We start from the raw sequence: 12,889 nt of genomic DNA, 5'->3' as shown, positions 1-12,889 counted from the left end.
CTCAAAAGAAAACTGTTGAAGATGAGAGAAAATAAAAAGAATGAGAATGAAGAATAAATTCAGAAAGAAAATAAAATGAAAAAAATATAGTTGGAGATAATCTTATATTCCTCAGCGGCAGCTCCCAGAGCCAACCAGGAATCCAGGATGACACTCTTCTGTATTTTAGTACCATACCGCCGTAGAATAGCACCAAATTCTCTGAACGGGAATCACGGGAAGGAAGCAATACGTGCTTTTTAAGTATTATAAGTAATAGAGATTTTTTTCTTCTTTTTTGCCCGACGTGTACACAATTCTCTGAACGGTAAGAAATAGCAAGAACCGTCTCTTCTCATGTAACCAATGCTCCTCCCTTGGAGATGCGCCGAATGCCCATCTTTTCTTTTTTCAGTTCGCACTGCTAAGCAACAGTAAGCAAAATCAAGAAAATTCAGAAGAGCCATAAACAAATGAAAAGATTGACATCGACGAGATTTGTAAAGTAATGGGTTTCTAGATTTGTCCATCGAGAAATCAAACTAAAACAGCCGCAAACAAATATTGTACACCGCTTGATAAGCGTTACTACATTCTTGGTTCGCAAACAGGCGCACGCAGCGATTCCGCAGAGATGTGAGCATCGTCTGCCTCTGCCCTCTGAGATAGTCAGCATGCTCCGACAGACCTGCCCCTAACAGCTCTTTTCAGGGAATCAAGGTAGGGCAAAATTTTCTTCACATGAGACCCGTAGTAAAGCGAGAATATCTCCTCTGCTCGGACGAACGCAGCTGCTGCGCTTGCCCTGTCTCCCAGAGACAGCAGAACTGAAACAAGCTTGATTAGCTCGTGCGCGATGATGATGTGCTTTGGGTGGTACAACCTCTCGAGGATCTGCATCATCACAAGGGGTATTTCAGAATAACTAGCCGCGCCCGTTTTTTAGTTGCACATAGCATGACAAAAAGAGACTAAAAATTTGGGTTAACCAATTTTAAACATCTCAATATTTATTTGTGAATTTATCAATATTTAACACATTCACTTAATTATAGAGAAAATAATAATACTTTCATGTATGCACATAATTTTAACATATAGACGATAGCAATACGAACCTAACAAAATTTGTTTTATTTTTTTTGCATTTTAGATTATTTCAGCTGATTTATCAGTATAACTAATATTACTTTCCACATTTTTCTGGAATTCCCCGAAAACAAAAATTATACTATACATATATATGTATACATATACATATATCTATCCGTATATCTATTTGTACACATGAGCGGGCTCCAATGCTACAGTGCTACAGTACCAGAGCCCCTGGGAGCCCGCAGACTCTTGGCTCGTTAGGATATGGTATAGATGTGCTCGAAAAATATAGCTCTCCTCTTGCATAAAGATTGTTCCTTCCAGGGTCCTAGACCTGGAGGACAGTCGAGGACAAGGACAACATGGCTACCTCGATTGATGCTTCACAGTGCTTTCTTGCTTGTTCTTGGTCACCTACCTTTGCAAAGGCCTCTGCGATTGTGTCTTCGGCCTACATATTTCCGTATGTTGCTAAGAACACAGCTTATGTGTACAATAAGTGCAAGGTGAACTTAAAAATTTAATTTGAACAAAGGCAAGTAACTGAGAACCCTAACCTGGGCAAGAGCCTTGCTATATGGGTGCCTCAACTTCTTGAGTTGTTTTAGGGATTGTAATGCCTCTCTGATGAGAATTTTGTCTACAACTGTAAGTTCCTTCAACCTGTGAGTGCAAACGTATCACAATTTCTGGTATGGATGAAAGCCCACTGATGAGATGCTACTAGTTTCACGTGAAAATGTGCAATTGTGAAGAACATACCTATCAATATTTGATGTTGCCCTGTGTGATGTAGCAACAGCAGTACACATGTCAAGATGGGACCTACAACTCATGCAACGTCCAGGATCTACGTTCAAACTGACACCACTATTTCTAAAAAAAGATTTCCCTACCTTCTCCATATCCTCATCAACCTTGGATACATCCTGAATGAAAAGATATTCAGCATGGTGCTATCAAGATAAGTACAGAGAAGATATTAAAAAAGAACATATATATGAAAAAAACATCTTACAGGCAATGATAGTTTGCAGACATGAGATTCTCTTTGGGAAACATCCACAAAATTATCTTTGCAACTGTAGTAAGTTGATTCTGATACAGCACCAAGACAGTTACTTTGTGGACAACAAAATGAATTCACGACAAGGTCTGATAGATTTAGCTCTGAACAACTTGAACACTGACAAGTAAAGTAGTAATTCTCCCGAAGTAACTTTTGTCTATCTGGAAGTTCCATCTCACCAACCTAGAAATGAGAACCACCAACAGTAAAAACGCATAAACACACAATAAATTTCAGATTCAGAGAGAGAGAAGAGGGATGGAGGGTCAATGAGACCTGTGGACCATATGACAGCTCGATTGGGCTCCCAGATTTTATAAACTCTGTAGATTGTAGGAGGAGAGTGCGTGAAAGAAAATATGCATGTACATTGGGTTGGCATGAGTGATTGAAAAGGCTACCAGATATGTAAATAGCTTGAGCAACCCTGACCTAACAGTAAGGAAACAAAACAGAAAACAAATGTTACAAAGGGTGAAGAAAATAATAAGTACGAGGCACAATGCCACAGCTGAAGTAAAAGGTAACAATTTACAATAAGGTTTACTTATACTAATCAACCAGCGACATATACTGCAATTTAAGAGTAGTTATTTGATATAATAATTTTTTTACTAACATTAATACTCCGCATAATTATCCTGCCTTTTCAATATTTTAAACATCCAGTCAAGTTTTCAACTTTCAGGAACATTGTGTGCTTAAACCTTTTAATTTCTAAACATGCGATAACTTAAAGGTTAAAGCTTTGTTATCTTATCCTGAATAGTACGAAACTGTAGACTGCAGAGGATCAAACAACCTTTTGCGACTTTTATAAGATGATATATTGATCCCAGAAAAAGAACACAAGTGCAAAAGACAAACCTGCTCCACATTACACATAGCTGTACCATCAGCTGCAGAAAGCTCGCCATTCACTTTTAGTTCCTGGCCTCCATCCATGGATTTCATACGAACAATAGCAATTGAATTGACTTTAATTTGAAATATCAAAACAACCAGCTGTAGAGGATAAATAGAACAAATGAGTTTCTTTTTCATACACAACAAAATGCAAATATGATACTCCAGCATTTCTCTGTATCTCAATGTCATTGAACCCCAAGTAGCTTAGAGTTTTGGTAAACATGTTAGACCAGTATCTTGAAGGTAATCAACTCGTTCAAGCAGCGGCGCAGTTGCTGTCGTGGCTTCAACAAGGTAACTAAAGACGCAGTTGTTATCTATATTTATTGTTCTTGGTTCGTTATTCAACCGTAATCCTTGTTGCTCATGCTATTCTTCATTATTTGTTTGGCCTGAAATGCTCTGTTGGGTGAGTTAAAGATGTTTTGTTTTACCCACTCTTGTTTCTTCTAAACGGAATGACACAAACACAAATATCATGCGTGTTAAAAAAAAAAATTTAGTTTCAACACATGTAAAACATGGTAAAGAGGACCGTATAGCAGAAAGTTCAACCAACACTGTTTAGTAATGAGCTGCAATTGAAATGATCCTAGAATATCAAATTAGCAATCCTCAAGTAGATCCTGAACATTTCCACCTAGACAAAGTATGGACTCCCCCAAGTAGATCCTGAACATTTCCACCTGGACAAAGTATGGACTAAGACTATCAACACCCAACTTAGTATCGTAATTAACTAAAAAGATACAGAAATTTTGAACTCAAATTGCTATCAAGTTCAAACAATACCCAATAACCAGGTACACACACATTGGAATATTTGGTGATATATATCATATATACCTGGGATAAAGTCTCCTTTGTCCATGAAAGGCCTGATCTATAATAGTTTTGGAGGCAAAGTAACAGGACAATGGCATATATGTGGGCCTCCAACTTGCTAGCTGGAGAATCTTGATCATAGTGGTGAACTAGATCCTGCAATAGTCAAATTAGTTTCTGGCGTGACATTGCATATTCTATAACATTTGAGCGCTAACAGCACCAAGGAAGGGAAACTCATGGAGACATAAGTCATTTACCAAATCTGGACGAGACATAGCAGAGTCTTTTCCAGCCAGTATCCTATTCTCTATGTATTGCGACATAACTCGCCCAGCTAAAACTATATGAACTGGTAAAACAGCTGCCCAATGAGCTCCTCCACACTCATGCCTATGTTCGGAAATCTCTTTAGAGCTTGGAGACTTGAAACTTGTAGAAGTTATGCTCAATTTAGCAAGACTCATTGAATTGTTGTTCAATTCAAGACAATTATCTTGGTTCCACGAAATTTGTCCTACAGCTTGCTCCTGACACCTTTTTGAACAGTAAATTGGAAATGTACACAAAGGACAGAATACAATATCTGCAGGAGCTTCACTAAAGCAGAAGTGGCAGTGAGTCTCGCGGCAAGATTTCATTATAACCTGCACATGACTATTGCAAGTAAGAGACATTCAAAACTTCAGTTCAAGCTTATGAGGAATTTGAGATCAGTAGCAATAATTATTCATTTCTTCGCAAAAAAAAAGGCTCATAGATTTGAGGTAAATGCCTGGTCTCAGAAAGCAATATAGTATGAACATCAAACGACCATATAAGGTCATTCAAAACATATGCAACTTGTGGCCTGAGCAAATACATATACTAATGGAAGCCGGAGAAATATCATTTGGTGTATACAGTTGAGATGGGTTATTGGGTTATAATCATACCGCAGCAAGTGGCTCCTCAACATGAATCAATGAAGCTGGGGAAATATCATTTGGAGAAGACATTCCTCTACCTTTGTCGGGTGTTGAGATACACTCTAGAACAACCTTATGTGGTTGCCCTGCAAGTTAGCCACATATTATCTATCAGTTAGTATAAGTACACATCCACGAAAGGGAAGTACATGCCCAACAAAAGTTCCAACCTGTATGTGGAAATTCTGCATCCTTGCAATCACCATTTGATGTTCCAACTTCGATCACATTTCCTTGCTTTTGTAAAATTAACTTCAGCTCTTGTTCTATGTTATTATTTCCAGAAGAAGTCACCTCCATGCTCAATGCAACCTCTAAATCATGTATGGCAGATGAATAATTCATCAACGATGCATTTACCATTCCCCTCCGGTACCATGCCTGAAACTCAGAAGTACGATGTCTTTTCTTCAATTACCAAAAAAAGAAACAGCACAAGACAAAATTAAAACTTCCCTACTAGTCTATTACCTTGGCATAATGGGGTGAAACAGCAAGGGCCCTGTTGCAATCCCGTAGACACTCTTCCAAAAGGCCCAATTTCTGTTAAATTCAGAAAATGATTAGAATGCATAGATTCTTCAGTCACCAGGATGAAGTTAATAATTTGTCGTACTAGAGCTAAAATAGTAGCAGAAACAAATATAGCAAGTGCTTTCCAAGATCTCCTGAAAAAAGGTGCCTTCCAAGATATTCACTTTGCATGAAAGAATTTCAAGTACTAGAACAAGTATTAACCAGTTGCCCACGAACTCTAAAGCATGTGCAACAAGTATACAATTATGTCCTATTTGAACCTCATAAACTAAAACATTTATCACCCAATATAACAAATATAAGTGTAGCATCAATGTGTCCACAATTCATATTCAGCAAACAGGTAGATCAAAGACTTGCATGCATGGTAGAGGCACGGTTGACATATATTGCAGCTACCAAGTTCACATCCATGCCATCCGAACTAATCGGGACAGAACGCAATGCCTGCAAGATATAATGCAAACAATCTGTTATCATCAAGATAGAACACTCCTCGATCAGCCAAATAAAGACTATCATTAAAAAAGTGTGGGTAGGGATCAATTGTTTTGGATAAATTTGCCATTATTTGAACAATTGAGCAGCCTGCACACTACAAAGGTTTTTAACTGCAAGGCTACAGTTCACAAGTTGTTTTCTCTCCAGAACTGCTAGTGCTAGAATGTAGCTGAAGACTGAAGTAACTGCTTGACTCTGATCTAAGAGTAGGTGAAAAATACAATCATAGTTACTGAGGCACCATAAAAAAGATTGCATATTTGGGGTGAAACATGAAACATTACACTTTTTTTTTTTTGTCTCAATGCTTAATTCCAAATTAGCATATGTCTACGCTGCTTTTCTGTAATTATTTGAATTGCCACGCTGTTAAGCTTTCTTGGCATAGTAAAACATAGGTGTTCGATCCAAGAACCAGCAAACTCCCTTTAAATTCCAAAGCTTTCTTTTTTCACCAAGGATCACTCAATTTTTATAGTATTCCATTCCCACCATTCAAATTCAAAAGCTACAAGCCTACAACCCACGTAACCCAAAGAAACATGACGTCGACCAAGTAGCAACCAAACCTGCGAGTAGAAGCCCAGCGCCTCCCCAAACTCCCTCCTGGAGAAGCACACGTTGCCCCGGGCCTTCAACTCGGCTGCCCTCCCCTTGTCCTTGCGGCACAGCGCGAGTTCCGGGTCCGTGAGCTCTCGCATGACCTTGCATCAGCAGCATGCAAAATATAAAGTCACCGAGAGCACAGACCAGCGACCTAGCCGCGCTCATGCGCCCTGGGAAAGAGGAGTACCGAGCCACCAAGGGAGCGGCGGGACCCGGGACAGGGCGGGCAGATGGTTACCTGGTGGAAGAGAGGGAGGCCGTCGAAGAAGGCGAGCAGGCGGGAGGTGGTGACGGGGAGGTCGGCGGCCGTGCCCTCGCCGACGGCCCGCCGGAGCTCGGCCGGCACCGCCGATTTGAGCCGATCCATGGTGGACGGGTGCGGCTGACGTCAGTCATAAACCCCAAAGCCCGCGTCATGGGCCGGTCAGGGCCCAATATCTCGAATCTGGCGTGAAATCTTTTAGAGAAAAGATCTCCAATTCAGGTTCTCAAACAGTCATGTACGTAGGAAAAGCCTAGCGGTAGGTGGAACAAAATATCTTTTATGAACAGGTCTGACGAAAGCTAACACATGAGAGTGATTTAAGCTTAAAGAAAAAAATCCAGATAAAGAGAATGTCTAAGGTGATAAGAACAAGCCCCCTCATTTGGTGCCGGGATCATTGGTCAATATTTATACTACTATCTAGAGTATAAGTATACAAGTATAGTTTTATTGGATTGATAGGGATATAAGTTATCACTGTACAGTCGGGTTTTAAGGCTAGTCTGGTAAAATATTATTCAGACCCAGGTCAACCTTCAACTACTCTGATGACATTACCCAACCATAGCAGTGGCCATAACGGCATGTGACCGTAGTGCTCGGCTGATCGTTAGCTATAGTGATTGTCCTATCCAGTCCGAAGGGTTACCCTCTAACTTCCCCTATCATTAAATGTCCGGAGTGGTCCCCTAGTTTTCGAAACAAAAATAAATCGATATAGAGTTAATGAAAGTGCATCTAGGCCTTTTATATGAGTTTTAGATAATTGATGACAAGTGATCAAAGGACTAATAGAGTTTAATGAGTTTATGAACAGATATTAATCCTATGAAGAAATTAAAAGGCACTATAGTCACTCAAAAATGAAAAGAGAAGCAGCATGTGGCTATTTAATAGATTTAAATTCATTTTATTTTTCAAATTGAGTATAGATATTCCATACTATCAAGAGAGAAATGTACAGATTGACTTGAAAATATCTTAGTGCTCAAAGTACCTATTTAAACTAATTATGAGAGACACAAGTCACCCTATGTACATTAGAGTATGCTATCAAGTTCTGTGTATCCGGATGTTTCGGGTACAATCCGGAAGCTCCGGTTTGCCGGAACCTCTGGATGAGGCTCTGTGCAAGGGTGCTCAGTCTAGTTGTCTAGTTAACTCGGAAGTTCCGGGTAGGCTGGAACCTCCGAATTCTGGTGAGTTACACCAGACCCTCCAGATGGAGTTCTGAGTTGAGGTTCTCGGTTGCTAAGGTCTCGTACCAACTCGGAAGTTTCGGGTTGTACCCAGCAGTTATGGATTAGACCAGAATACACTGTAATGGTTAGTTTTTAGTGGTTAGGTATAAATAACCTCTCACCCCCTTCACTCATAAAGGGGCGACCAAACCTGAGACAAAAGCATTAAAAGCCCTCTAGAGCTCTCCCCACTCACTTAAACTTTAATTCTTGGAAGAATATGAGAGTAGAGTGAGGGATTTCAAGTGTGAGAGTTAGTGAGCTTCATCTCCAACCTTTGAACACTTGGTTCATCGTCAAACCATCGATTCCGCATTTGTTACTCTTGAAGTTTGGAGATCCTAGACGGTTAGGTGTCGATTGTGAGCTTCTAAGCTAGTGGTGTGCCACAAGAAAGTTTGTGAAGGCCCCTCCTTGCCTCCGTAAGGAAAGAGGACACTGAGTAAGCCCCGAGCTCAATTTTCGTGGTCGCTCGGTGAGAAAAATGGTTAAAAAAAGACCCGATTCTTTGTGACCTCCTTAACAAAGACATAGGATCCTTGCATCCAAACTTTGGGAAACAAATTAATTGTCTCCTTTGCTTACTTTTGTTGTTCTTGTGTTCGCTATTGTGCGTGTTGACTTTTGGGCGAATTGTCCCGATCTACTTGTTGGAAAGTTTGTGGCTGCAGGTGCTTTGTGAAAAAGGTTGAATACATCATTGGTGATATGTGGTAATACTTAGATTCAAGTAGAATTGCATAAGTTTAGTTTGATTGCAGATTCGAGCTCTGTGACTGGAAATCCGAGTTGAGCTTGGAACTTCCATATAAGGCTGAAAGTTCTAGATTGAAACCGGAGGTTTCATATTCTGTTTAATCTGCTGCGAAGTTTTAATTTCTAGAAATGCCTATTCACCCCCTCTAGGCAATATCTCGATCTTTCAGTTAAACTGTAGCAAATAAGTTCTAATAATTTAGACTCAATTTTTATTCCATAATACATTACAGTTCAAATATGTGCTCATACTACAAGAGCGATAACACATAAAGTACTAGTTATAAGAGGTTAACATGATATCTAGAAAGCATAAAGAGACACGTCACTTTCAAGGTGGCAACCTCTCCAAAAGTTAGAAAGCATCCCTACTAGCAAAGCAATTAAGCAGCTTTCCATGCTATCCATCATACTAATACTTAGGTACATCTAATACTTAGCAATTGTTTAAACACAATAGTGCAACAATTGCAAAATCAAAAGGGTACAACAAAAAAGAGTAAAAGACCCATCAACTACAGTTAGAAGCTTCGCTACTGTCTTCACCAACAAGATCACTAGGCATTAGGATCATCACCAGGTAAGTGCTTGTACACCCAACGCTCAAGGTACTCCTTACCCATAGTGACAAGAAAATTGTGATGCACTTTAAATTCTAGCTTGCAAAGGTGTAACCCAACTGTCATTCTATCATCAAGTGGTAGTGGAATTTTCTTGAGCATGTCCCGGAGAAGAGCATCTTGGTCTGGTGGGGTTGCAATTTGTATCGGTTTTGAAAGGATTTATTTGATCCCCAACAAAGTATCGATGATCATCACATCTTGATCACCATCATCTTGCAGTGCAGGAGTTGCCTTTTACCTTGACTTATTAGCCTTTATTGAAATCACAAAAGGAAAAAAATTGAACATGTAAACCAAGTTCAAGACAAAACAACACAACTCTACAGAGCTGGCTCAAGATGTATTATTGGTGCTAATCACATTCATGCATACTCTGTTTCAGATGCAACAAAACCAAGATAGAAAGAACAATACATACATGGGGTCTTGTTCTCACCTAGCTGCACTAGATCCGTGATTTGATGAAGTCAGATTTGCTCAACAAGTGGAGATGAGGAACTGTAGAGAAGAGGAGGATGAGGATGAACGAGCACAACCCCCACCAGATCTCAGCGAGGAAACAAGCAGTTGACCACCCGATCTGCACGCCAGAGTGAAATCTCGTTAGAATCCGTTGCCCCCATAGATCCTAGTCGAGGGATTTGCCTCCTCTCATGAGAGCCCTAAGCTGTAGAGGGGGAAGAGAAGGGAAGTGACAAGGGGAAAGTGATTGCTTTCTTTTACAGGAGGTGACTATACTCGGGAAGGTTGACGAGCGAGCTCAAGCCTTCGATTTCCTACGCTTGAGTCTGGCAGATGCAGCTCATGCAGGTAACATTAGGCATTTTGATTCAAGGTAGCAACCAAACACTGCTCCGGCAAGTCACATGCGTGGGCTCAGGTAAGGCATTTGAGTTGAGGAAAGCAACCAAACAGACCCCTCCTACATCTACATCTCCAGAGCTCAACTCAAACCATAAACTCATCACTCTAGCAGTCATAGTTCTTCTAAAAGTGAACTTCAAGTTCCCTCCATCTGAAGCATCAGCAATACAACACCTTTTTCATCAACAATATTATACAATTGCCAATATTGAATCTGGCGTGAAATAGGGCCTATTCCAGCCAAAAGTTTTGGGCTGAGATGACCAATATCTCTATATTGGTCCGCGTTTCTCATCCAAAAACTATATCACGCTACTTGTCGTGCTCCAAGGCGAGCGCACAGTTCCCCTCGCATCGTGGGGTGCGTCCGCTGCTGGGTCAAGCAAACCGGATTTTCTTGTCACAAAGGCCTCATCACGTGTAGAACTGAGATTGACGACTGGAGAAGGTGAATAGGTGTCTAAATAATTTCTTTCAAAATTGATAGTATTCTCATATTTTAAACCAAACGCACATCAAAGCCACATGTGGAAGCAAAAGAGACAAAAAAAGATCATAAGACTTTCAAAAAAAAGGCTCCTCTTCAATGGATGAGAACTCTAGGTTACATTTAAGGCCATATCAAGAGTTATAGTGCAAGAAAGCAATCAACTTGAAGAACTCCTAAACACAAGAGAACTAGCCACCAGAAGAAGAGATTCTTCAAATTAATGGATTCAATGGGTTGGGATGGTTCAAGACCAACTCATATAAGAAGATTAACTCTCTAGCAATAAGAAGAACATCTCTTACAAGATCGAAAAGGATTAGCTCAAGAGGAAAACAAAAATCAACAAGAAAACTCTAAAAACTTGCACCAAAACAAGGGAGCCAAAACACAGGAGACTAGAAGGAGATGAACTCAAGTATATGCAAAAATACTCTCTTAATTAATCTCAGACGAACACTCTCTTTTGGCAGATTACAAAGAGTTTTTCTCACAAAAGCTTTCACCTAAACATAGGCTAAGCACTCATCTATCCCTCTTCACACAACACAAGTGGAAGGTTCTCAAAACTCTCAAAAAAACTCTCAAAGGTTCACTCCTTTCCACCAACCTTATCCCTTTGTTTATAGGCCTAGAGGGCTTGTTTAACTCATAAGCAATCCTATCCCTAAACTATCCTTCACTTACAATGCACTCCCACCTACTACCGGGGATAGTTTTGTTCGAATTTTCCTCCATCAATCGGATGGCCATGGTATCTTCATGATTTAGCCTCGTCACGACGCAAGCTTCACGATGATGCCACGTGCACTCCATCCTCCCGCGATTTTTGCGGCCAAACCAAGAAACCGCCTTGCACGCTTCTCAAAGCATAACTCACAGCCATTTGCTTACACTTTAAGCAAGTCTTCCGATGTCGACATGTATCCTCCATCTTGCGATCTTCACCACCGGCAAGTCTCTCCCGCTCCCAATCCCTAAGGCCGCTTTGTCACTTGCACCGGCATCCCTTTCGCTTGACTTTGTCAACACGTCGTCTTCATCCTCCATCTCATGCTTTGCTTGACCTCCATGTGTACATCTAGGATCACCCTTGACTCCACCTGGCTCCCTCGATCGATCGGCACCAAGCTTCCCTCTTAGCCCCGATCTTCTCGCCGTTAGTCGCCAAGTTGTAGTCATCACCTACACACCATAAGACAGTACATCCAACACCATTTAACTCAATCACAAGTTAGTCAAAATCAAAATCCTCATAGAAATAACACATCTCTGAAAAATCATAAACGCCGGATGATCCGGTGTTCACTCCTCCTGAGCGCTGGAGCATACGACGTGTTCAACTCAGTAGATTAGGTTATCTGAAATCCTCTCTATAAGAAATAGTTCAGCGTGTGTTCATGCCCATCTCCAGACTATCTGACGTGTACAAATCCGCCAAAGCCAGTTTGCACCCTCTCTGTAAGAAAAGCTTCGACGCTCACTGATGCCCAACGTCGGACCATCCGGCGTATACTTTAATTTTTGCTTCTTCGTTGAAATACTCTGGTGTGTACTGCATATGAATGCCGGATCATCCGGCGAGTTCATTTTCTTCAACGCCAAAATCATTCAGTGTGTACAATTTTTCTGGACTCAGTCACAAACACGCTAACTCTATTTTATTTGCAACTTTAATTAGTTATGATTATAATTATTGTACATAATCATACACATACAATCTCGAAATCATCAAACCAAATCAACATCATTGCCAATTACTCATCATATATAAATCAAGATATATTTCGACTTAGCTTCTCATCACGCGGAGCAAACAATTTTGGTGGGCGGATATGATGTTAGCATTCATGGTCCAAGTTTCTAGTCTGTCGTAGTCAATTTAAAATGTCATTACTATCTTGCCAAGTTGAGTACTTTAAACTAATATGATATTAATTTTATAGGAATTGATAATATATTGTAATATAAATTAAATGTCAAAATATACTTTTGAAGTCTTTTTCATTCTAAAATACGTCTTACGTAAATATACGGAGAGATTGGCAACTAATCTAGATTAGTCTAGATCAAGATGGGGAATGGAAAGAAGGGAATCTCCTCCACATGCCAATTGGATTTGGAAGACCAAATCAAAGTCAGTGCATGCATCTGGGAAATC

At 40.3% G+C, this 12,889-nt stretch overlaps 1 protein-coding gene across 1 annotated transcript; it reads right to left on the bottom strand.

Moving 5' to 3' along the window:
• Nucleotides 1-423: 423 nt before the first annotated feature.
• Nucleotides 424-6,933, bottom strand: LOC133903496 (uncharacterized). Its single transcript, XM_062344904.1, has 15 exons — nucleotides 6,731-6,933; nucleotides 6,456-6,590; nucleotides 5,746-5,832; nucleotides 5,320-5,391; nucleotides 5,019-5,229; nucleotides 4,816-4,934; nucleotides 4,141-4,527; nucleotides 3,902-4,036; nucleotides 3,014-3,151; nucleotides 2,423-2,578; nucleotides 2,096-2,329; nucleotides 1,840-2,006; nucleotides 1,635-1,740; nucleotides 1,448-1,528; nucleotides 424-873 (listed from the first exon to the last, which is right to left on the bottom strand). Exons 1-15 carry the CDS (start codon nucleotides 6,857-6,859, stop codon nucleotides 649-651), a joined length of 2,382 nt encoding a protein of 793 aa, XP_062200888.1. The 5' UTR covers nucleotides 6,860-6,933; the 3' UTR covers nucleotides 424-648.
• Nucleotides 6,934-12,889: the final 5,956 nt, after the last annotated feature.

The sequence above is a fragment of the Phragmites australis genome, chromosome 21 (assembly GCF_958298935.1).
Source record: "Phragmites australis chromosome 21, lpPhrAust1.1, whole genome shotgun sequence".
Taxonomy (NCBI): Eukaryota; Viridiplantae; Streptophyta; class Magnoliopsida; order Poales; family Poaceae; genus Phragmites; species Phragmites australis.
Note: the sequence above shows the minus strand (reverse complement) of the source record. Positions and strands in the feature narration are given on the sequence as shown.